The 27,480-nt window shown below is 38.6% G+C and overlaps 1 protein-coding gene across 4 annotated transcripts in view; it reads right to left on the bottom strand.

Moving 5' to 3' along the window:
- glra1 (glycine receptor, alpha 1) overlaps positions 1-27,480 on the bottom strand; it is a 153,817-nt gene that overhangs the window by 12,349 nt on the left and 113,988 nt on the right. For all 4 annotated transcript variants that reach the window (XM_035954791.2, XM_023284697.3, XM_023284698.3 and 1 more), the window contains one exon: positions 20,365-20,511. In XM_035954791.2, coding sequence (XP_035810684.1) covers positions 20,365-20,511 — 147 coding nt within the window. The remainder of the gene's footprint in view (positions 1-20,364; positions 20,512-27,480) is intronic.

The raw sequence follows: 27,480 nt of genomic DNA, 5'->3' as shown, positions 1-27,480 counted from the left end.
GATATTCCATTAAAAATCATCTGTTTCCAGCTGCAGTAGTCATTTACCACATTAACAATGTCTAGACTGGATTTATCATTCATTTAATGTTATCTTCATTGAAAAAAACACTTTTCTTTCATAAATAAAAAAGTGTATGTCCCAATTCTATGTATACTGAATCAAACAGTACATACTTTGTGAGGGCAGCTGTAGTAAAATACATCATATCGAGTCACTTCTTGTTGTGCACAAGCTTTACAGCTTTGCATGGCAGGAGCACGTTTTCTCTTATCCACATGAAAAATACTGCAAACACATTTGAGTTTTAAATTCATGGTTGCACATGTCCCTAGCTCCCTTCAGGACAATTCATACAAACAAGCAACCTGCAATGACAAGACATTCATAAATAAAACGGAATTCATTCCCCGCTTTGACACGATCTGCTTCCCAAAACTGGTGACTCCTTCTATGTAGCTTATTCTGTGGAGTATATTTCACCTTTTAAAATGTGTCCTAATTGAACAAATCAAACTTCAGAGTCCTCATAGAGGTTTTGGGTGCATTTGTGTATCACAAGTGTTGAGGTGTGCATGAAAAACTGTCCTCTGTTTGCCTTCCTCTCTGGCGTGAAAGCCAGTTACAGTTACAGTGCAACAAAGTGAAACTCACACACAGAACACGAAAAGGAGCTCAGGCTGGATTTTAAACACTCCTGATACCCTACAGGGCTCCACTGACAAAATGCAAATGTTTCAGTCTACGTTTTCTCAGCATGGTGAGTCACTTTATGTGCAGGTTAATGTACAGGTGCACCCGGTCCAATGATTGACATCACACCCAACATATTAGGGTTATATCATTCCATAGCATTAACAAATGGATCCTTTATTGTATACACACATATGTAAATGTTAGCTGCTATACTAGAAAGACAATAAAATGCCAACACCAGAAGAGGTGATATCTAATTCCTCATTTAAACCACTAGGGTGTAGCTTATCCATGCTAGTAGAGGAATTCATACTTTAACTCCTGTTCTGTGTGTAAGTCCTGCTGTGTTGCTCAAATTAGCCCTTCAAAATGTGCCCTGAATGATCAAATTTGGAGTGTTTTTAGTGGAGATGTGTGTTTCTGTATGTATGCAATTCAAAAATCTGCAAAATTAGGCATCATACTGTTTCCTATGCACCCAATAATATATATAAATGTTAGCTGTTACACTAGAAATGAGTCATTTTAGTATAGAAAGACAATAAAACACAACCACAGTAAAGAGAGGTTATATCTAATTCCACATTTCAACCACTAGGGTGTAGCTCATCCTTGCTAGTAGAGGAGTTCACACTGGCCTAAATGATGAAATTCCCAGTGTTTTTAGTAGAGATGTGCATTTCTGCATGTGTCCAATTCAAAAATCTGAAGAAAAAAAAATGCAGCAAGTGCAAGAATGTAAATGTTTTTTTAATTCACGCTGGACTTCCCTCAGTGCAAACTGAGGCATGCAAGGTGAGTCACCAGACATGTGGGTTCCTGTACAGGTGCACCCAGGCAGCCATCCAGGGTTTGATTAGACACACATGACGCCAGCTGGCAAACAGACCAGATCCTTCCACTGCTCGGACACGTTCTCACACACTAATACTCACTGTGTACATAAAGATATCTGCTGTTGGTGTAGCAAAACAATAAAAAAGACTCACACACAACATTTAAGCCACTAGAGTGCAGCTTATTCACCCACACTGAAGTCTGTACCCCTGTTTTTCTTTCTGTCTGCAACAAGGAAGGACATCTACTCCGTCATGTTTTCCTTTGACTTCCTGCCAGGTAGCAGACATGGGAATATACCGTGTTGTGTCTGCTGAGTGCGATGCAGATACTGGATGGTTTTGTATCATAATGTACATCATTAAAGGCTGCTGGAGGTGGGTGAAAGTGAGACTTTCTTCTGCTGTTATTGGACAGTCACCCACGGATGTTTACACAGCGGCTCTAATTAGATACATTCTCCCACACGGCGCCCACATCGGCAAACTTAATCATGTTAGTAACGGTTGCCATAGCGGCGGGTCACAGCGTGTTTTATTATGTATGTATAATGACACGGAAGTTGGCCAGATGTGTGGAATGAAAGTATTTCTTCAAACAAACACAGTGCAAAGTGTATTAGTCAGTGACACGACTACAGATAGGCAAACTTTTCTAATCTATATATAATGAAGAAAACATACACTTTGTTCTTTTGGGTTAAAAGGTGAATGTGTTTTGATGAAACAGTGCATAAACATGTTAAGTTCCATTAAAAACAACAAGCTGCTGATGCAATACACAGTAAGGCAGTTGAAAGCGACTAAACAAGACAATTGTATAACCACTGACCCTTAACTTCTTAGTGTACTTTTAGTAATGTGCTTTTATTGTGACTTATTGTCCTATGTATAACTGTTATGTCTTTTTTCTGTTTTTTCTTTTTACCTCTCTAGGGACTGTGCATGTAAATTAGCATTGTTGCTATAATCCGGCATATTTACTTCCATTGCTGTTCATTAATGTGCACTGTCCCTATCAAATAAATTAATAAATAAAACAGTTTTTCAGTGTTTGAGAAATTTATACCATGCTGTCTGTATTTATTTAGCTAGGAATATCCATGAGGAGTGGAGATCAGAAAGAGGATAAACAAAAAAAAGGTGCCACACTGGGTCAGTACTATCACTTTTGCAATGCTCTGTTCTGTTCTTTTGCTTTATGCTGCCACATTTATTTGCAAAGATTTCGATTTAGGTCTTTTACTCCACTCTTTAGCAATTTTTTATTCTCATTTTATGTCCTTAATTTATTTGTCTTGTATGTTTAAGAAGATGTTTCACTGTACACTGTGTATAATGACAATAAAGCTTTCTTATCTTATCTTTACTAATTATATTGACCAGCACTGTTATTAAGAGGCAACAACTTTGGCATAAAACTATCAATTATAGGACCAATCAGCGATTAGCATCACACTCAGAACAGACAGGAGTTGGAGTTAATATTATTAAGAAGGCTGTAAGCTTTGGCATCTCACAGTTGAGGAGAAACATCTACACTATCATTCAAAAGTTTGGGGTCACCCAGACAATTTCATGTTTTCCATGAAAACTCCCACTTTTATCCATGTGCTAACATAACTGCACAAGGGTTTTCTAATCATCAATTAGCCTTTCAACACCATTAGCTAACACAATATAGCATTAGAACACAGGAGTGATGGTTGCTGGAAATGTTCCTCTTTGTAGATATTCCATTAAAAACTTCCAGCTAGAATAGTCATTTACCACATTAACAATGTCTAGACTATATTTCTGATTCATTTAATGTTATCTTCATTGAAAACAACTGCTTTTCTTTCAAAAATAAGGACATTTCTAAGTGACCCCAACCTTTTGAACGGTAGTGTAGATGTCATAGTTGTGTATAAAACTACATTAGGAAGATCAAGACTTCCCTGATCATTGATTCTTTAAATCCAAGACTTTATTGTCTCAGCTTTCAGCCATCCATCCCTGCTTTTCTTGCTCTCCTCCGGTTGTTTCCTCTGAAGTCCCTGCTCGCGTTAAAGCGTGGTGCGCTAATGTCTCTTGCTCATCAAGCCGCTGACCTGGAATGATTATCCACACGATCTGCCGCTCTGTTCTTTTCTCTCCACTCTTTTCTCCTTCCTCTTCTGCCATTTGATCTGAATGCCATTCGCAGGAAGTCACGACACCTTTAGCTTCATGCGTTAAATCTGACGTTTAATTTTTAATGCCAGCCAGGGTTCACTTGGGCTTAATGTGCGGTTAAATTTAACCTTTCAACGCCAGATGGACATCACGAAAACATGGACTTTCTGCACCACGACAGAAACACCCAAACTATGATTGTGTTTACATGTACACCAGCATCCCAGCAGCTTACATCGAAACATATTCCTGTATACATGATGATGATTACTGTTAGTGTAACTGGAACGACAGCGGAGCAGCGGATGAAGATATGCAGCTGAAGCATCTGTGCAGGTCACGATAAGACACATAGATGCAATGGTATTTTTCCAAATACTTGCATCTCTGAAACGAGGGTGAGAAATTATCCAGATTTTTGACTTTAGGATGCAATGTTTAGACGTGTAAACACAAAAACAGGACACTTTAAAAACCTCATAAGTGGGAAACTCAAGTTCATATAATCTCAAATTATGTTTCCTGTCACATTTTTTCTCACTGTGGGCTCATTTTCCAGTGCAATAAAAAAAGTCCTGCACAACCATGGATCAGAGAGAACTCAAACATGTCTATTGTTCACAATAATTAACCCTTAGATGCACAAGTGATTGGACCCTACACTCTTCCATAAGTGAGTCAAAAATGAACCGCATAAGAATCAATGTGTTTTTATGTCATTTTCTGTCAGAATAAAAATTTGTATTATTGTTTGTATTATATTTTTGTCCACAGAATAGCAATAGAAGAATGTCAACATCCATTTTGTTGCCATTTTTCCACTCTTTTCCTCCAGCTGTTGCTCCTCCAAGTTTGTGCATCACCTCTTGTATGATATTATCCATGATGAAGAGCTTGGGGTAGTAATACAAACATCACAATTTCTTTAAAATTATAAAAGCTATCTAAAAAAATTAAGTGGAATGATATCAAAAACATGTGTTTTGAGGAATAGCTGGAAAACGAAATGCTTAAAACTTTTCATTACAAAGATATTGCAAGAAAACTACCTCACCAGGTCATTTTAGACCCACTTATGCATCTAAGAGTTAAGATATAATGCCATAAATTATCAGAAAAGTTTACGTTAAATTTCTATTACTAATAAAATGATTATTCATTTTACAAAAATTGAAAAGATCCTAGAGTGAACATGTACATTTTATGTCCAAGTGCCCACAAGTGTTATCAATACTGGAAAAAAAAACATGGTGACTCTACATGCTGTAGATATTTTACAATAAGGAGAACAGCATTTTTAGCTTCATAGAGAATCTTGTTAGTGCAAAAAATTTCAATGAGACATACAGAATGAAGTGATTTTGCTAAAAAAATGATGTTTTAAAGTGTCCATTTCACTGCATTTCTCAACACTATAGCACAACAACGTCACAGATGATTAGTACAGTAACTATCAGAAAAGTAAAAATTCAATATCCGTTTTTAGAATTTCTCGCCATGATAAACAATGTAATTCTATAAAGATACAGTTGTTCAGAGGGTTAAGAGTTTCCTTTTAAAATCATAGTTTAAATTAATACTCCCTAATATTTCCATGACCTTTATCGTGCATTTTCAATGTATTGAAAATCTCAGAAATGTGGCAAGAAGCACACTAATGTCATGTATCCTCCTTATTTATGAACAAAGTTGTACTGAGTTCAGCACATTGTAATAAAATACTGCATATTAAAATGTATAATATCAGTTTGTGATGACTGCAAGCGCAGGCTGCACAAACTTAGTGCCTTAAAATTCATTTTACACGTAGAAAACAATTAAATGCAGACGTTAGCGGAATGTAACAGTGAACTGCAAACGTCTGTGTATCTGTCAGATGAAATTATATCTGCAGTGACATCTTTCAGTCTTGTTGGGTTGTTTTTTTTCATGCTCTGCAATTTGTTTCACTGCCTTGCACATTTATTTCTATCACAGAGGCTTCTGGGGTTGTTACATTTCTTTTATTTACACCGTTTAAAGTGGCTCACTTATGCAGCTTCTCATAGTGTTTATTAGTGCATGTATGGACATAATTACTAAAATCCCACAAATGCTGCTTTATCACGTCCGCATGAAGGATTTTCTTGGGTGGAAATCAGCTCAAGAAGTGCACAGATTTGATGCTCCGGTATCCTGGATGGCCTTGTGTCCAAGAGTTCAACCTTTAAGTCTTGTAAAAACATGGAAAGCCTGATGGAAATTCATGTATTCACTAATCCAGTGGCTTTAAGACTATAATAAGGGCGAGAGGTCAGAGCATTTCCTCTGCCAACTGGGAATCACATAAATATGGATATTAGCATAAAATCTGCAAGGTAATATGGTAATTAGGTTCTAGTGGAAGAAGTGTCATCAGTACAGATGTAGAATATGTGCTTAAAGACAACAACGTCCTCCACAGTGTTTGTAGTCCGTCTGTGAAGCGATTCTCTGTCCAATCAGGAGACAGTGAAAGCGTTGCTCGCTGCTCGACAGCCGACCTGTCAGTCTGGAGGTTGACTTGAGCCCGTGGAGATCGCTGATCGCTCTCACTACGCTTCTTTAGGCCTCTTAATCCCTCTGCTCTCTTATCTGCCTTTGTTCTGAAAGCTGCCGAACAGCCTGTGAGATCAAGGAGCAAACCAGCATGTAGAGCTTCCCCCCCTGCCGAAAAACGCCTAATCAGGGCTAACGAGCTGATTATAGCCAATCAATCAGGAAGTCGGTTTCCCTAATAAGGCGCTGTCATTATCAAACAGTGGGACGGCGTTTGCATGCAGTTGTGGAGAGGGTTGGGGGGGGGAGGTCACGTCCCTCAGGCCACTTCTCCAAATGTACATCTCTTTTCCCAGAAGGCTGAGCGAGCCAAAAACAGAGCCAGCTGCAGGGCAGGAAGCATCTCCACGGTCGCCCTCTCTCCTTTTCCCTCTCTCGGTATGTTGTCGAGGTGAAAGAGAAGAGGACAGTCATCAGGCTGTAGCAGCTCTCTGCCTCTAGGCTACATAAAAACATGCTTTAATGTCCTTTTTATACTGTGATCCTGGATGGTATGTGCAGCTGACAGGAGCAGCGGCACTCCAGAACGGATAATTCCTCACAAATAATTTAATTTAAATGAAAGCCTGTCTAAAAATACTAATTTGCATTCTGTGCTGTGAACTGCAGAAAAAAAAGCCACTGAAGATGGTCCTGATTGAAATGGAAGCGAGAGGCAGTAATGTTCGACTTTGATTTCTAAAGGGGCTCTCTCTTTTTCAGTCTGGAGAGCCTGTCTGTGTTAAACAAGCGAGCTGCTGCCAGGCGGGCCTATCCTTCAAGGATGAGTGGCGCTATTGATCTGATCCCCGTGTAGTTGCCCCGTTAGCCCGGCAGGGGGGGATGTCTCTCTGCCTCGACACTCGGAGGAGCCGACTCTGTCCTCCCAGGGCTGCAGTATCTGTCCATTTGATGCCCTCTCGCTCTGTCTTTCTAATGAGACAGCCTTGTGAAGCAGGTAGCCTCAGTCCGATTGCTTTTGCTCTTTCTCTCTCCGTCTCGTTCTCTCCGGACTATCAGTGTCACTAACGAATCAATAGAGCATCAGGGCAGAAACCACAGAAATCAGCACAACTGGGACTACTCCAACTGCTGCTGCTGCAGCTACCTGCACTGCAACGACAGCCTCACGTCCGGCTCTGAAATACGAGCTGAAGTGCGGCACTGATTCGCGATAAAGCAGGGATGGTGGTGCTGCAGCCTCCATTCTGAATTACACACCGGCAGCGATCACACACATTTCTACTGTTCTGTACAGTCCCCTGAAAAGCTCGACTGCTGCTTCACAGAACTAGCTGGTTATCCTCAGAGAGCACTTTTCAAGCAGCACACATGCATCACAACAGTTGCATAAAAGCCATGAAACCCTCAAGGACATTGTTCACTCAGATTGTGGAGACCTCCGACTGTACTCAGCTGCACCTCGGAGCTATTCACCACTACAGTCGCCATAATGGGAGTAAACAAATCCCTCCAGGCAAATATTGTTCTAATTCAATATGTTAGAAACACCATATCAAAACTGGAGAGGTGCGCCAACCGTGCTGGTGATCCAAATAGAACACAACTAACTACACTATCGCTCAAAAGTTTGAGGTCATCCAGACAATTTCATGTTTTCCATGAAAAGTCACACTTTTATCCATGTACTAACATAACTGCACAAGGGTTTTCTAATCATCAATTAGCCTTTCAACACCATTAGCTAACACAATGTAGCATTAGAACACAGGAGTGATGGTTGCTGGAAATGTTCCTCTGTACCTCTATGGAGATATTCCATTAAAAATCAGCTGTTTCCAGCTAGAATAGTCATTTACCACATTAACAATGTCTAGACTGTATTTCTAATTAATTTAATGTTATCTTCAGATTATCTTGGACATTTCAAAGTGACCCCATCCTTTGGAACGGTACTGTATATTAGCAAGAAAGACTACTAAAACTGCTGCATTGTTCCTCCTTTTTATATGTTCCTTCCTTGCTGAGGAAAACTTTCTCACATCGGCTGGTAATCATCTCTTAAGAAGACATAATCCCCTTAGAAGAGCAGCATTTGAAATGACAGCAAACTGCAATCAAACATAGTTTTAATGTCTTGATGGTGCGACAAAGCAACACAACATTCCGATAAGTAACTTTTAAACGTCTCAACCAAAGTCCAGATCATGACCCAAATTAAAATATACTGTATTATTAGTCTTGGTCATATTTTTCCCCTGATGCTAATGAGGTAGATTGTTATTCTCAAAGTCCGCATGAAGTTGAAATGAAAATCCACGCGGTAACTTGGATGGAAATCATTCTTCTGTGCTCATACTGTAGCTGCTAGACCAGCGATCAGCCGGTTCAGTGCTCCTGTCTGGCGCTCACACCTTTTGTGCCAAGGTTAAACACACCTGTTGCTCAGTCAGGCCCCTGCTGTCTCGTTGAAGGCGTCTAGTTTTATTAAAGATGTACGACGGACCGCTAAATCATTCAGTTTTTGTTATGCAGTCAACGTGTTGTTGACTTACTTTTATCCGTATTCTATCCTACGACCTTCATCTACTCAGTCTTTTAGTGTTAGTAGATACATTCTGTCCATAATTATGCCTTTTTATACTTTTTCTATCTGTATGTCCCCTGTGTGCTCTCCTCTTATCTTTTATTTCTGTATGTTCCATATGTTTAATATGCTGCTGATTTCTTGAATTTCCCTTGGCATCAATAAAGTACCTCCCTACATAACTGTGCTGTTGTGTGTAGTTTTGTATAGTGTGTCTTGTGCTCTTCTACTTCTTCTGTAGATGCAAATTAGCTTGAAACATGATGATATGTCTGAGCTGTGGACTGTCCATTGTCAATAAATGGAATAAAAGTAACAGACAGTTGTGGAAATGATACTGTGGCTTGTCACTAAAAGTCTAGTCTGTTCTTAGAAAGGAACTGATATTTGACAAATCATGAAAATTCTGCATAATATGTACTGGCATCTTATTTTAAAGTCCAGTGGTAACGGTTTTAAAATAACTTCTTTTGGCAGGATTGCTGCGGTTTTTGCACAACATAAAGCATTACTGGCAAGTGTTTTGGATCTAAAACTACAATAAGCTCATAAAAGAACCAGAATAACATTGTCAGAATTACTTTAAGACTATCTGGGATGGGACTATCTGGGACAAAACTGCTTTCAGAAACATATTTTCTCCCTGTTATATAAGAGTATGACACCATTGGAAAGGCTTCCAGCTTGATATGGCCACAAATTCCTCATAAGGAGGATGGAGGCAAAATGGAGACGTTGGTGACAATGATACCTTTAGACAGGAGACCGGGGTTTGTGTCTGAAACTGTTACTCTTAGATTTAACTTTCATTTTCACTTGCTGTTCAGTTGGGTTTAGAAAAATATCATGATTTAGGTTAAAATACGGCTTCCCAACATGTTTGAAGCTTCTCCCTCATCTTCAGTGTATAATACAACTGGTTAGCTGCAAGGGAGCGACAGTAAAGCATCAAAATTGATTTAAAACAGATTCATGATACGTCACCAACAAATACAACCTGGCAGAAAATACGTTTCCCTCGAAGTGAAATTGAAAATGCAGTTTAGAGGCGGTATTTTTGGGAGACAGGGCTGCAACTGCATATTGTTAGTTGTGCTTATGGCAAATATAATACATTGAGACTTAGTAAGGATCAGGTAACTGAAACTGTTAATATTAAGTACAGATCATGACCAAATCAGTGTCATAGTTGCAGTTCAACTGGAAATGTTTGGTCTTAACACAATAAAGCTGTGAGGAAATGTCTATGTACTTGGATCCAAGATGGCGTCATACTATACTGTACTTTCAGGAAAATGTTTGTGAATGGTGCTGCTGCGACTGCCTCGGTAGGCTGGTTTATACGTGCTGGAGGCCAGCGGTTTCCTCTGCAGTGAGCCGAAACCTGACTGATAGCCCTCTCAGAGCCGTAATGGAGGGCTGTGGATCACATTAGACTCACATTAGAAGGACTGGCCAGAGAGGTTAATTAAGAACGTGTGATGCCCAAGGACCGGCTCCCTCTCCCTCACAGGAAGTCGATAGGCCTTCACCGTCATCGCGTTCGTTTCATAGCGGAGCAGTTAGGATTAATGGTGATGATCGTATTGAAGGCGCTCGCATGTTTCACAATGAATCACTTTCTTCTGTTTTTATTGTGCTTGAAATAAGTAAAAAATTTTAAAAAAGACCCAAGGAGGAGCTGAATTTAAAACACTTTCTGAATGACTCCTCCATTTTCACCGAATTATGCAAACCTCTCGGCAAAATCCTGCTTCAGATGCAAATACCTCGGATTCCTTGCTGTGTTTTCCTGCTGTCCTCAGAAGCCCTTTTAGCTTTACCAAGGTTAGACGGAAAAGTAGAAAAGCTTCTTAAGGTTTGCAGGTTTTTGTGGCGAGAAGAGTTAGCTTGTGCACGAGTGGTGGAAAGTCAGCACAGTTTGGAGAAACTTGCAGGTTTGAGATACATGCTTTGCTTGAGTTCCTCCATTTTCTGCTGCTTTAATACTTCTAATCTGCTACTTTTCCTGAGGGAGACACTGCACTTAACTTTTCTGCCAGAAATGTTGATCTTTCAAAAAGTTCTACTCTCCTTAAACCACTGGGAGAAAGAAATAATAATATGCGGCTTATAAGTATGCACAGATAAGGATGAAAAAAACATCTGAATTATTGAATTGTTTAAATCATATTTCTGACTGGAGGGATACATTCTGAACATTTGATTTAGTTTAATCCATTATTCTGCAACATTGTTTCTTCACTGGGTGTAAATCGTATCACAACCTTGTTTTTGAGTAGTTTTTTTGAATATTGCTGTATAATTATTTTCCTTTATTAAAGCCTAGTGGCTAGGCTAGTTTATTTAGATTAATTAACTGCCAAGAAAAACACTATATGTAGATTTTTCTGAAGCACTTGACTTAATACATAGAGACAATATGCAACAAATTCTTTTAGCATATGGTATACCAGAAGAAACCTTTAATGCTATTATGATTCTACACAAAAACACTCATGCGATGATCTGCTCACCTGATGGAGACACTGAATTTTTTTATATGCTCATCTTACAAGGAGACACCCTGGCTACAAGCCTTTTCATTCTTTGTCTCGATTATGTACTAAGCACTTCAGTCAATCCTGTTAACAACCTCAGCCTCACTTTACAAAATCAAGAAGCAAAAGACACCCAGAAATCACAGTAACTGATGCAGCGTTTGCCGATGACATTGCACTAATGTCTGACAACATTTCTGGAGCAACAACCTTCTGCCTAAGTTAGAAAATGCCGCCGGTCACATTGGTCTCCATGTCAATGCAGAAAAAACTGAATTTATGTCGATCAATACTAGAGGAAAACCTAAATTCACTGTCTGGTTCAAATATCAAATTTCAAATAGCTCGGCAGTAACGTATCACCGACAAAAACTGACGTAAAAACAAAAATTGCAAAAGCCACAATGGAGGTTCACTACCTGCCATGTGTCCCGTTCCTGTCAGCGTTCCTGTTGAGCTTCATCAGTTTTTATTAAATTTCTATCCAATAAGAGGTGATGCTTCCTCTGCATCTAATGTTTCTGTCATCTGCTTGATGCTTTTGTCAAAACTGCCTGACGGTGCATTTATTTTTTTTAAGTGGCTCCTTTGTGAAAAGGCAGAAGTAACGGGTTAAGTGCACTTACACTCTAAAAAGTACTATTTTCACCACTTCATTAAATGCATTTTTGCAAAAATAATCGCATTTGCTGATTCAGACAAACTATTTAAGTTGCAAACATTATTTTGATGGGTGGTTTTGATATAATAATGTTGCATCTGCTCCATATTATCTGTAATTTAAATTTTGTTGGCTGATTTAAAACTAAATTCAATAATGGAAATAGCTTGATAACATTTTTCATTACCTCCAGGGTAGGATTTTAAGTCACCTTGCTTATCTTAGCATGCCTGGACAATTTCAGATGGTGCAAAATGGTAACTAAGAATAAAAAGCTCATCGATGGAACTGAAACTGATAGATGAATTTAGATATAAGGGTTATTCCAGCACTGGAGGACATTTTACGCCCCATGCATCAAATTTCAAATAATCCATGTACAAAATATTAAAACATGTAGTTGCTGTGTAAATTTACTTGTCCTGAGACCAAATCTAAAAAAACTAAGAGAAAAGAATGTTTTTAAAATATCTTTTAAAATACCAAATAAGACTGGAGTTCCTCCTAAAATGACATTTTTCTCTTGTCCCACCGCCCTGATGACCAAATTGAACCTCAAATAAAACAGTTAAAATTAAATTTAAATCTGATTTTTTTGGTATTATGATTTTTTCATTGATGTCTCTTGCAATTGTGAAATTTGAATCATCATAATATTTTAAATAATAATTATTATGCATGGAACGTGTGTCACACAACAACCCTGTTAGCATAACCTTTTTAGCTGGCAGAAGAAGAAAACAGTGAATCACATGATACACTGGAATTATCATCATCAAATAGTTTTCCAAAAGAATGAGTAGAGCAAAGCTATGTCCTCTCTTGTATTTTTCACATTTTCATAACATTGTCAGCCTTCATTGAATGTCTCACTCTACCTCAGGCAACCCTGTTATGCATATTATCAGGATAGGACAAATTCTTTTTACTTTTTTATTTACATTTTTCCATCAGTCAGTTTGTCCTCTTGGTCAGCAGTAACAGCAGCTAAATATCTAGCTTCTACTCCAGAGAAAAAGATCACATTAGCATGGATTAGCAACACTGTTACTGAGATTAGAGTAGGGTTAGCAAACAACAAATAAAACATGGACTATAAATGGTACCATTGATGTGTAAGCTCAACCAATCAAGTCTTTGATACTTTATTGCCTATTATTGATGAATATGTAGCAGAAAATTGTAAAAGAGAAGGTTTATTTTTCAAAAATTTTGAAGCCCAAATGTCCCCCAATTCTAGAATGAACCATAAATAGTTATATGGATAGAACAGAAAATCTCTAATGACTGCACGGTCTCCTGAATTCACCCGGAAAATATTCACCTCCTTTTACACAACATGCCAGCTGAGACCCTGAATTCACCTATTTTGTAACTGGAGCTTAAATAAAAAACCCATAAAGTTAAGGATTCCTCAATAACAAAAATGCTGTCAGCTGGAAAGTCAGTAAGACGTTGAGTGCAGCCGAACAGACGAATCAAATTGCGTAACCAGCCGACGGCCTAAATTCACCTCCCACTTTCATCATACGAGCAGAAATAAACTGTGCGATTGAAAAAAAAATATGCAAAAGGTTTTGGTGCACCAGATGTGGGTCAATCCTGACCCTGCGGTCCTCTTTCACTCTGCCTCTCCTGCTGCTCTCGGGGTGAGCAGGGGTCGAGACACATAGTGAGGTAACAGACTGAGCTTGTGAGCGAGCAGGTTTTAGTGTGATTTCCCTGAAAGTGCAGCGGCAGCCGGACTGCTAATCTACCTCTTCACCTAGCATCACAGCTCAGGGGATTGGGGATTACAACAATGGGATTTAGGATTTATAGTTTTTTACTTTTAGATATTTTTAACCCCCCTTGACCCAATCCCCCAATGCCTCACTGCGCTGTTATTGACAGATCCTGGAAGGAGGCCATTGGTTTGGTTCATTTAAACGAGTGAAACAAAAGCTCAAGTTCATTCTTGAACTTAAAAAAAGAGCACTTTAGTTCTGATCATCCTCAGTGAATGTTCAGTGGTGTGAAGTTTGCATATGTTCCCCTTTGAGCTTTTACAATTTATACTGATCAGCCAAAAAACATTAAAATCACCGGCATAACATTGGCGTAGATGTTTTTCATGCAACCAAAGCAGTTCTGACATGTCGGGGCAAAGATACAGGATCTCTGGTGGCATCCAGTGAAAGCGAGCAGATCTTTTGTGTCCTGTGGGTTGCAGGGTTTAGCTTTGGCTTCGATGGATTGGACTTGTTTCCCAAAGCATCCCATTGATGATCCACTGGATTGAGATTTAGGGAGTTTGGAGGCTGTGTTGGTGCCTTGAGCTCTTGGTTGTGTTCCTTAAGCTGTTCGTGTTGCAGTTCTTGAGGTGTAGTGGGGCACATTGTCATACTGGGGGACTGTTTTTACCCAAAAAGGAGTGTTCTTGGTCTGGAGCAATGTGTAGGTAGTTGGTGCATGTCAAAATAACTTCCTGATGAATGCCAGGACCCAAGGTTTCCTAGCAAAACATTGGATTATTGCGAGAAAATCAATGTTGTACACCTCAGCTGTTGATGGTTTTAAAGTTGTGGGTTTTATCCAAAGCGATGTACATCTGAGAGTAGATGCAACACAAGCAAGGATCTAGTCAGGAGAAAACAACCCGGATAAGAGCCATAAAACAAGTTCAAGTGTGATAACAAGACTGTGGTGCCTACAGGCAATACGGGAAGTAATAGGATTTTTTTTTTTGCAGCCTGTCAAGTGCAAAGGTGTTCAGTGAAGAGCTGGGTCTTTTGTCTTTTCTTAAAGACTGAGAGAAACTCTGCAGATCGAACAGTTTGGTTACTGGTTCCACCACCGGGAAACCACAAAGGAGAAGAGTGTAGCTACTGATCGGCCCAATTGTGGTGGTTCTATCAGGCGCGTTTTGTTGGCCAAGTGTAGAGACCGGGACAGAGTGTAGAGTTCTCATTGTACTTTTGAATGCAAGTGTCAGGTTTGAATTGTATGAAGTGACTCGAACAGTGAGATGACATGAGTTGTTTTTGGCTGGTTGAAAATCAGACGTGCCGCTGTGTTCTTTTTAATCCATGCCGAGATATCTGCAGGGCACGATGAGATCCGGGCAGAATCGATGTGGCCGTCCGGAGGGAACAACAGAAAGAGTTGGGTATCATCAGCATAGCGATGGTATGAGATTTTACAAAGCAGCTTTTTTGTTGTTGTTGGCAGGTCTCACATGCCATTAAAAATGCAACCTGTGATGAGTCACAGTTGCATGGATATGAGCCGAATGCATCAGAGTGGATTTTAAAATTTTAATGATTACACTGAAATATGCTCAGGGTTTAACCCCTGCTTACATCTCTGATATTCTATACCCTCAGGAGCCTGAATGCAGCCCTTGTTAGTGGTCAAGGACACACTGTTACCTCAACTCGTTTTACTGAGTCAGTTCATCTAAAATGTTGGATGTGCTACAAATACTAAGCTTTACTCTCTCTACTAACTAGTTCAGACAGAAGCATTCAGACAACATAGATTTCTTCATTCACTCAACTATTTATGAGTAGCGCCTGCAAAAATGCATAAAAAAACAGGATTTCAGTTGTTTTCTTGTCTGGACTTTAAGAGTCGATACTAGTGATGTTATTGATCAAACGTTTATGTCAATAATTTAGCTAATTAAACATTTATTAACCAATAAGGCAGTTCAAATTTGGGAATTTAAAAATTAAAAAGTGGAGTGTAGTGTGTTGAAGGGAGGAGTTTGTTGTTTGTATATGTGTTTTGTTCTTGTTTTTTTCTAATGTATGTATATGTTTTAAAAAATATATTAAAACATTTCTAATGTTGAAAAATTTTTGAAATTGAAAAGATAAGATGATTTAATATGATGCATAATTCAACCAACTTTTATTGTTTTAATTTAGTTTTTGTTTACAAATTAAGATACCAGTAGTAGTTTGTTGGTTTTAGTCGTTTTATGTTGTCTCAGCTCATATGTAGGTTTGTACCACTGGAAATTTCTTATTGTTATCCCTAAAATCATGTTGATTAAACAAAAGTGGGAATATGTTGTCAGGTTAAGCTTCGCCACCCCAACTAATGATTCTTAATTTAAGCAAACACATATGCCTAACTCAAGAGTTTTTATCAAGCCACAATAAAAATTACTTGAAGTTTAACACACGTAATTCAATTTTAACATTTAAGCGTGTTAAAACTCTCTTTTTCAGACTTGAATTATTTAAGTCTAACTCTTATTATGTTTTAACCTCACTTGTTATTGTGTCTGTCTCACAGATGACTCACAACCCGCTTTTTAGTGAAAAAACGTTTTGCTTCACACTCTAACCAATCAAAAAACAACTTCATTTACATCATTGGGATGCAGAATCCCAATGAAAGCAAAACTAAAACACCAAAAAGTTGTTCTAGTTTCACCCAATATTCCAAAATCACTAAAATTACTGTTTGCAAAGCAACAAAACAACATTCCTCTGTGTGAAAACCTTCAGTAATGATTCTAAATCTGATGATAGAGACACATAAACGGGTCACTACACACTGCTGATTTGTCCTTAAAAGTGCTGCATGTGGCATTTTATCATCAATAAATCAATCAATTAGTAATACATATGCTAAAAAAGAAGAGCCGACGGATGAATTCGACAGAGAATAAATTGTGTATCAAGCAGCTAAAATGCCAAACATTCACCGCTTCCAGCTCATCAAATATGAAAATTTGCTGCTTTAATCTATTTTGAATCATTCAAATGTAACATCTCTGGGTTTGATTAGTCACTCATGTGGAAAAAAACATGTAAAAGATTCATTTAAATCAAAACCAGCTGGGTCCAAAAACGTCGCTCCGTCCAAACTCCGACTGTGTCACACGGCGTCCCCCGGTGGCGCCGCCTTTCTCACCTCGACGGCCTCGCGAGGACTGGAGGTCCTCATAAATACGTCAACACACGATCAAGCTCACACACACTGAGACATGTCAGACTCAATCAAGCAGCTGGAGTCACGGCAGGCACGAACACATGCCCTACAACACCGAAATGCACAACAGCACTCGCGGATGCACTCATGCATGCTCGCCGGCTGTACAGATACAATCTCACCGCCTCGCTCTCGTCGACACACTCGGACAGACTCGCAAATCCAGCACTGTATGGATTGTTTACTGCGGGCACATCGTTGAGTTTCTTGTGGGCGTTTGCGTTTTCCTGCCCTTCGCACACACAAACCAGCAAGCTTTTACAATCAGTCGGCGCTTCCATATTCTCCGCAGGCCTGACAGCTTTACTCTTTATTCAATACAGCAGCCTGGGACTGATAAATCCGAGCGGACAGATAGAATTGATTGATTAAATGCTTCAAAAGACAAAACCAACCAAAAGAAAGTAGAAGAAAAAAGCCCAGATACATCTCAAGTCTCCTCCAGCGAAAAATTGACATTGTGCTTTGTCATTTTAACTAAATATATCCAAAGCAGTTTTGGAGAAAATTAAATAAAGTGTCACATTTTCAGCTTCCTGCTTCATGTTTATTTCATCGGCGGTAATCTTCACAGGCAGTTAGACAGCTGATAAAAAATTTAAGGCGGTTTTGAGATGTATTTGTTTTCGACTTCACAGCGATGTCAGGATAGAATCTGTTGATGTGATCCTCCTGTTAAAATGCTGCACAGAAACACACGTACGATTCACACAAAACACCCATTTGTTTGTTAAAAATATCTGATACACTGGTCAGTTTTTCTACTCAAAATAATCGTGTATTGCAGCCTTTTGTTTCCCTCCAACAATGTAAAAAATAAGTGTGTTTGAGCCGTAGCGGAAACAAAGTACTGTTTTTGGTCTTTCTGCTTGTTTGAAGGTTGTTTGTGGACTTGATCAACTTGAAATTATACTTTGTCCACTTTGTATTCTGTGAAAATGAGGTTTGCTGCTCCTTCTGCATTGATTTGAACTGCTGTTTGTCACCATATCAATCAGTTGTCATATTTGACAGAAATCAAAGCGTTTACTCGTTGCTGTTGACCCAACAAAACTGTCGTTACGAGTAAACGAAACCCCAATTAATAAAGTATTTCCAATTCTTAGAATTCTTGTGCTGCAGATGTTTCTTTGGCTCTGGCTGCAAAATCTTTGGGAACATTTGGTGAAGCAAAACAGCAAAACAAGCCTGAAATTTTGCTAAATTTCACATCCTTGGCACATATAACAACAATCTACTCGATAGACCCCAATTCATGCCAGATCCTTGTGATTTGGTCAGTCAAAACAGCAAAAAACTGGAAACGTGGCTTGCCATATGTACAATGATGTTAGATGCCTAATATATACATACATATATACAGTTCAAAAGTTTGGGGTCACTTAGAAATGTCCTTGTTTTTGAATTTTCAATGAAGATAACTTTAAATGAATGATAAATCCAGTCTAGACATTGTTAATGTGGTAAATGACTATTCTAGCTGGAAACAGCTGATTTTTAATGGAATATCTCCATAGAGGTACAGAGGAACATTTCCAGCAACCATCACTCCTGTGTTCTAATGCTACATTGTGTTAGCTAATGGTGTTGAAAGGCTCATTGATGATTAGAAAACCCTTGTACAGTTATGTTAGCACATGAATAAAAGTGTTAGTTTTCATGGAAAACGTGAAATTGTCTGAGTGACCCCAAACTTTTGAACAATAGTATATGTACAATATAAGGAACTTCATAGGCCCCCAATACCAACTTTGTTTAAAAAAAAAAAAAAGTATGCATTTTCTTCTGATTTCAAAGGTCAGTAATTAAAATTTTGTCCTCTGCTGCCTTTTAACCATTTGGATATGCTGGAAATAATTTTGTCTGTGTCCTCACTAAATGTCATGGCTGTGAGATTTATATTTCTGGAGACATTAAATGCTTAAAACAGCTTTTTCGAGAGTGAAAATGTCAAAATTCTCAGGTCTGAACACATGCAAATCTCACAATCTAGTCAAAATATGACACAGACTGATCCTACTGTGAATTTATTGACTGAGATTATTTTTAGTGACGGATTAATACATGAGTCAGAATAAACCACAGTGTGTTTTGTTTTCTTTGTGGCTTATGTTCTTAATAATATCCAAAAAAAAGAAGAAGAAGAAGCAAAACAGAGCAGCGAAATTTGCAACCCTGTCTCCCAAAAGCTGACCTTCCTCTCCAAACAAATGTTGTGGAAGAATTTCTCAATCAATGGAAATACTTAGACAAAGAGGACCTTGGGCTTGTGTCCATTAAGTCCTGTGTTCACCCACTTACTTTCATTGTGATTCTGTTTAAAAGAACTCTTTAGTTAGGTTTTAAAAAATGGTATGCTTTGGCCGACACCTTCACAACAACAACTACTTGTTAGAAATTTGGTTAAGCTACATGTTTCAGGAGTTCAAGATATAAATGTCTCATTTTTTTACTTGGCAAGTTCTACAGCAAGATGTTTAATTCAAAATACTGCTATGAAAAGAACAAGACCAAGGAAGTAAAACCCACACTGATGTGATTTCCAGCACTTTACAGGAGCTAAAAACAGTCCTACATATTCTCAATGGGAAGCACAGCTGCAAATACTCATCCCACCTCTAACACCTGCAGCACCCGTCACCGTTCCTTGTGCATTTCCACAAACTAACGCTTCCTACCTTGATTTTGTTTGTGTTTTATGGCTCTTCTACATCGTAAAGCCATTACGAGCCTTGTCTGTGTTTGCTCTGTTGCTCGGCGCCATGAAACATTCATGCCTCGTGTTTCTGCCCGGCGATGACGAGGTGCACACGAAGTTAATATCAAACGCCGAGCGAATCTTTCAGAGGGCCTGAAGATAGACGAGAGCTGAGATTCTACAGTTCCGGCGTTACCAGAGCCAGAAACGACTCAGGGACCAGCTCACAACTTCAACTGTTTATTCTGTTGGAAGCACGAAGCTGTTTTCCACAATAGCCATCCTACTACAAATTCACCGCTGCAGACTTATCGAGACTTATCCGTAAATCGTACAACCACTGAGCAGCCTTGGTGGAGTACTTTGCTCTGTGAGTGCTTTTCTTGTTGAACTATTTGACCATTGGAAAACCCTTTACTGCCTTATAGCTCCTTTGTCCTTATAAACTTTATCCAGTGTAGAAGGTAGATCTGGAGTCCTGAGAATCTGGAAAACTAAACTGATTGGTATTCATCTTTGTTAGACCTTTATGTACAAAATGATGCTGTTGATTTAGCATTTTCTTATTCAGAATCACCTTGAATGCTGATGAACAAATGACAGACTCGGTGGAAAGATTAAAAACAACAAATGTAAATGTGGATGTAAATGCTTGATTGTATCGCAGATGTTGTGAGAGTGTTCACCTTCATGTGTCGTCGCCTCCGTCTGAAACGCAGCAGCTCCTTGTGTTGGCGGGCGATGAAGTTGACGGCAGCGTACTCCAGCAGAGCCGAGAACACGAACAGCAGGCATACGGCCATCCAGATATCGATGGCTTTTACGTAGGACACCTGTAGGTGGGTGAGAAGACCAACAAGAACTGTCACGATAAGGAGCATTTCACTTCTTTTGCTCAAATCCTGGTCTTCAATGACCAATTTTTATACATTTCATACCCAAAATTGCCCATGTTCCAATCTGAGACAGAAACAAAACCAAAAAACAACCAAGAGACAACCTATTCTCAGTAAGAAATAAACGTATGAGTGTGTGTGTGTGTCTGTTCTTCAAATGCCTCGACATCTGTTCATCTGATCTACTTTAAACTTGGTTTCTGTATTGCTGGGAAAACAAGGAAGCGCTGTGTAGAGTTTGGAGTAGATCGGATGAATTGTGGCCATTTTGGGGTCTTTTTTGGATACACGGTGGCATTTTTCTGTCTGTGGGTGCGGCCTGAGTCATCCCTGTTGCATTTTAAATTAAAGGTCACAAATTAATAATGTGAAGCAATAAATAAAGTCATATATGAGAATATGTGGCTAAATTATGAAGTGAAACAGGTGCATAAATTACAAAAATGATTTATAATATGAGGGAACAAATATATCATTTAAAAGAATGACTGATCAACACTTCCCCATCGGACACCTGTATAGTTTTCAATATCAACAGGGCTACAGTGAAATGGGACGTTTGTAATATAATAATACATTTAAGGTTCAAGCTTTTCCACACATTTGAATTTCAGAGGTTCAGTTTCAGCATAGAGTTAGCTCATAGGTTTATGAAGCTCTACATTTATAAATGGATTGAGATGGATAGAAATCCACAACTTAAGACACAAACCAGACCAAATACGAGCAGCTTTTATATTAAACGAGTGCGGTACGGAGCAAGATGGACATGGTGAGGACTGTCCGGATAATCAGGGCTAAATGAAGTCTGGTTGGATCATTGTCTGATTGCTATCTGCCTGCCAAGTACCATTATTCAAGTGTATTCACCCTGGCCTGTCATTACAACTCTCCATCTCTGCACGCAATTACACCGTGCAGCCTGAGAGGGGAGAGCCCTGTTCTGTCGCAGAGAGAGAAAACCCACAATCAGCCGTTTAAAATCCAATTAAACTATGACTTTGGATCACTTTACACAAACACGCAGCGCTTATCATCATCGCTTGGCCTTGTTGTGATTCGCGCTCAGTTCGCTGCTGCTTATGAAAACATTTATCTTGGAATGCCCGAGTGACTTCCAACCCCCCGCCCCCCGCCAGAGCTGCAGAGAACCGCTGAGGCCTGAATGGTCAACCGGTTCACTCGGTTTCATGGTCATCCAGGCAGAGAGAGAGGGGCAGGAAGATTCCAGAGACGGCGTTTAAAAGCAACTCGTTTTATGTGTGAATAAGCAGCCTCGAAAGTTAAGTTGTTTGGCACACAGAAAAGCATCCACAACCACCATCTAACACACCATTTTCATCTGAAAGCCAATTTACACACTTGGTGTGTGGTTTGAGAGGTCTTTCACTGAATAATACTGAGCTCTGGACGCTATCTGTGATGCTTTATGATGCTATTTTGGATTTGTTCGGATGGAGTCACGATATTCGCATGAGATGCTGACAGAAAATGAGACGCAATGAAAGAAAAGTCAAGAACTCTGCACTGCCATTATGCAATATGAAATATGCGCAACAACCTCCTTAATGGCTTTTTGTTGCCTAGAAACTGGCACAAAATACACCCTTCTCTGGGATGACTCTGGGAAAGCAGATCATTAAGTGAGCTAAATGAAGCAGATGGCGACAGAGTGGGTACACCAAATTGCTGGACTTGGTGTCTCTAAACTGTTTATTTCCTGGCATTCATTTTGTTTTGTTGACAGTTTGTAGCCGCATAACCTCCTCTAGCAAGGTCTAGCAAAATTGTACTTTACGTTGGTGGAAAATACTTTTTAGATTAGCCTCCAAAAACTCCTAAGAAATGTTACAATATTTACTGTGGCATCGATTGCACCAGTAAAAGTCACCCAGTTACATGTTTCTGTTTCATCCAACTCTGCGGTCACCGTTGTGTTTATGCTCGATTAAAAAGCATATAAGAAAGACCTCCTAGTTACGAAAGTCCTGGGAAAGCAGTTTAATAAAATACTTTTTGGATTGACTAAATAAATAGAGTAATGCATTACTTTTTGAAAAAGTAATTAGTAATGCATTACATATAACAACCTCACAGAATTTTTTTTAACATGTAAGCCATAAAAAACAACTGCCATGTTGACATAAAAATCTGTATTTTTATACTCTTTATTGTGTATTTAAATCAGCAAAAATGTAGTTAATTTTAAAAAAAGCTCTTATTTAAAAGAAAAGTTATCTGTATTATGTTTTAAAAATAGTAATTTTTAAATTTTTTTTTTGTTTTTAACAGATTTATGAAATGACAGATAATATCTTCTAAAAATCACAGAAAACTACTGCCTTACTGTATTTCAACCAACTAAAAGTGTCACTATTTTACAGATATTGGCCCATATTTTGTAATTTAAATGGTTATCACAGTTGTTTATCTATCTATCTATCTATCATCTATCTATCTATCTATCTATCTATCTATCTATCTATCTATCTATCTATCTATCTATCTATCTATCTATCTATCTATCTATCTATCTATCTATCTATCTATCTATCTATCTATCTATCTATCTATCTATCTATCTATCTATCTATCTATCTATCTATCTATCCTGTGAGAACACTGAGGCAGCCTTTAGCTAGCAGCCGGACTAAAGTAAACTAATGTCCAGTAGGTCGTCCAGTCGCCGAGTGAAGCTGAAAGTTTCTGACAGACAAACTGACAGTGAGGCCTGCTGAGCTGCAGCTTAGGTGCCGTTACTGGACTCATGCTTCGCAGGACAATGTTCCAGTGTTCAGAGAAGAAATAGAGGAGAGCTACAGCCCTGATCATTCCTCCAACCATCGATCAGCTAAATGACCGACCGGCTGAGAGAGTCACTGAAATACTTTAACCCTTAGATGCATAAGTGGGTCAAAAATGACCCGCTGAGGCCGTTTTCTTCCAATATCCTTATAATGACAAGTTTGTATCAGTTCATAGTCCAGATATTTGTCAAAAACATGTTTTCAAGATGATTCCTTTTAAAATTTTAAGTTACCTTTTACACTTTTAAAGAAATTGTAATATTTATATTACTAGCCCAAGCTATGAGTGATTATATCATAGAAAGAGTGGGATAATGTCAAGAAAATGGATGGTGACATCCTTCTATTGCTGTCCTGTGTATTATTCTTCTTTTTCAATTATCAAAATGTTCAAAATCTGTTATAAAGTGTAAAAAATAAACATATTACAAACATGAAATCATTCTTGTGTGCACAAGAATAGAATACAAACAACTGTGTATCTTTCTGGACGTCTTATGCAGCCAGTGGTGTTTTCTTTTATTTCTAACTTCCTGCTGTTTCTTGCTGTCGCACAGTTAAAGGAAAACTCTTGGACGAGACATCAAATGTCTTCAAGAACTAGAAAGAAGTCCAGTTCCCTTGAGCTTCAAAAAACCTTTAAAAAATAACTCATCTGTGGGTTAGATACCTTTAGCCTGCTTAAGGATTACTGGCTCCGATTGGTGTGTTAGAAAAAAAAATGAGAGGTGCTAGTCTGTTTTTGGGGGTTTTCTGTTCTCTGTTAATAATTCGTAAGGTCTGTACTTCACTATGTTAAGCACTGTGAGATGACATATAAATAAGACTGAACAGAACTGAATTGAAATTGAATTCATAGCCTATTGGTCTGTTTATAGAGGCATCTAATTTTAGCTTTAACAGCTGTCAAGGATTATTTTTACTTATTGATTTGGCTAAAACATTTATAAAGTTTTAAAAATGCACCTTAAGTAATTACCAGAGCTCTGTGAGCTAACATTAGACAACTCAACACTTATTGTCTGTTTAGTGATGATCATGGTTGCCTTGTGACTTTTTACCACATACTGGATTCCGACCAATCACAGCTTGCAGTCTGTCACAACCTGCAGAAGCTGTGAAGGAGATTGAACAGGAGGATCCAGAGCCAACAGCTGTGGCATCCAAAGTGTTACTGAGCACTGACGCCGTCAAACCTGGTAGAGAGAGCAAACTACTTCCTCCATGTACTAGTTTTGTCCTCTAAGCTGCGTAAGGTTATGTTTCTTTCTGACGTAAAGACAGTTTTTGTTTTCCGTTCTTGCCTCTATGTTTGCTTGTATTTTCCACCCAAAAAAACCCATCAAAGCATCCTTTGAAAGCCGGCAAGTGCTGCTTGTTAAAACCGAAACTTATGCACCAACCTGCACTATGTAGGGCAGATATTTTGTTGTTTATAGTATTGTGAGTATTTCTGTTATTTTTCCTGAGGTGATAGGAAACAGCAGGGGCCCAAAAGTGTGAGACACAGCGGTGGATGATAGGAAAAAAAAGGTCCTACTTACTGCTGTTAGCAGCAGTAACAGAAAGGTGGATGAAGGAGGACCAACGGGAGGGAGACTGTTGGATCCCTGAAGAACAATCATACTGTGGATATTTACTGTATATGAGTCATTCCAGAATTGGAGAACATTTGGACTTCAAAATATTTGAAAAATAAACCTTCTCTTTTATGGTTTTCTGCTACATATTCATCAATAATAGGAAATAAACTATCAAAAGCTTGACTTGGTCAGCTTACACATCAATAGTACCATTATTATTCAATGTTTTATTTGTTGTTTGCTAACTCTACTCTAATCACAGTAACAGGGTTGCTAATCCATGCTAATGCTGGCTTTTTCTCAGGTGTGGAAGCTTAGATATTTAGGCAGCTGTTACTGCTGACCAAGAGGACAAACTTACTGATATAATAAAATAAAGAAAAAAGTAAAAAGAATTAGTCTGATCCTGATGATATGAGGTAGAGTGAGACATTCAATCAAGGCTGACAGTGTGATGAAAATATGAAAAATAGAAGAGAGGACAGCTTTGCTCTACTCATTCTTCTGGAAAACTGTTTGATGATTTAATTCCAGCGTATCATGTGATTCATTGTTTTCTTCTTCTTCTACCAGCTACAACGGTTCTGCTAACAGGCTTGTTGTGGGACACACATTCCATGGATAATAGTTCTTTAAAATGTGACATTGATTAAAGAAAAAAAAATCCCACAATTACCAGAGACATCAATGAAAAAAATAACCCCAAAAAGGGAGATTTCATTTCATTTTACCTCTTTTATTTGAAATTCAATTTGGTCATCAGGGGGGTGAGAGAAAAATGGCATTTTAGGGGGAATTTCAGACTTATTTGGTATTTCAAAAAATATTTTCAAACATTTTTTTCTCCTAGTTTTTTAATATTTGGTCTCAGGACAAGCAAATTTATACAACTGCATGTTTTTGTATTTTGTACATGAATTATTTGAAACAGTTCTGGAATGACCCATATCAGAAGCTAACGCTAGCAGCACAGCATCTTTCCTCTCCTTCCTCCATCTTGCTTCGTCTGACGTGGCACAGCAGTCGCTCATGAAAAGAGCCATATGTGTAGGTGTGTGTGTCTGTTATCAATCACACACATGCACACAGAGCTGTGTGTGTGTGTGTGTGTGTGTGTGTGTGTGTTTGTGTGTGTGTGTGTGTGTGTGTGTGTGTGTGTGTGTGTGTGTGAGCAGCATGCCCACCTAAGCTCAGCTGTGCTGTGTGATCATTATTGTGACAGATGAACTGCGGAGGAATCACGGTTCACTTGTTCAATTTTTAGAGCGCATGAAGCACCTAATGTCAACAAACACAGTGTGTGTGTGAGAGAGAGAATGTGTGTGTGTGTGTGTGTGTGTGTGTGTGTGTGTGTGTGTGTGTTGAGGATTACAGCTTCCCTGGACATAATTATACAACCATACTAGCTCACGCAAACTCTGACCGTTATTTTTATTTTCTCTAATCTGAAAATCCCACATAAAAAAAAAGATTTTAAAAAAGGAATTCCTCTTGTTTTTTTCGTCTTTGTCACTTTAACTGAAATTTCTCTCCTCTTTCACCATTTCTCCTCCTTACCCATCCATCTGTCTGCCTCTCGTCTCGCCTCAACTCTAATTTGTCAATGAAAAGGACATTTTCTATGCCTCTATTTCTTTTCTTCCTCTTTCCCTTGATCCCCCCTTCCTCTCGTTTTCTATTAATTCCTCTCAGTGCCGACAGTTTCTTCCTCATTGCCTCTCTCCTTGTTTTAAACATTAATTATTCATTCCAAAACTGTAGCTCACTGACTGAAGTGAACAAAGAAATGGAAAAACATCAGTCATCATCAAGCCTCATGCCAATAATATTTCTTTTTGTTCCTGTGTTACTGCTGCCCTTTTCTCTTTACTTTAATATTTTTTGACATTTGGATGGAAACAAAATGAAATAGCTTCTCAAAACTCAGTGAAGCTGTTCATGAAATGAATGGAAGTAAAATCAGGATTTAAAATGAGCGTTGCAAAAGTCAGCATCCTGATAAATTATTATCTAAAGTCCTCATAGTTTGCACACTTTTGCATTTGTTTCTTTTATCTCCTTGGTTTGATACATGTTATAGAAAGATGGTTTGCTGAGAAATAGTCATTTTCTTGCAGTTTGAAGTGCAGATCGATAACCACTCTAAGTGCTGAGCTTAAGCCAGAAGAAGCTTAGGGTAGCTTAGCATTGATGCTGGAAACAACTAGCCTAGCTCTGTCTGAAGGAAAAATAATTTATCCACTAACACCTCTAAAGCTCAGTATTAAACACATGTATCTTGTTTGAATTGGAGAATTCATTCAAATGGATAAACTGTTGCTTTTAAGAATGCATGAAACTTCCTCGACAATCACGGATTGCAATTTTCTTTTCTGTTTTTCCATTTTGATCAAGTGAAATGTGATTGAAAAGTTCAGTCTGTCTCTGTTGCACATGAGTGTATCACAGTCATGCAGCTAGTGTAAGCAGTAGCTCATTATATATGATTCTTATAACTTTTCAGAATCATCATCTGA

This window comes from Amphiprion ocellaris, chromosome 13 (genome assembly GCF_022539595.1).
Source record: "Amphiprion ocellaris isolate individual 3 ecotype Okinawa chromosome 13, ASM2253959v1, whole genome shotgun sequence".
NCBI classification, from domain to species: domain Eukaryota; kingdom Metazoa; phylum Chordata; class Actinopteri; family Pomacentridae; genus Amphiprion; species Amphiprion ocellaris.
The sequence above is the reverse complement of the archived record's forward strand: the minus strand, read 5'-3'. Positions and strand labels throughout refer to the sequence as shown.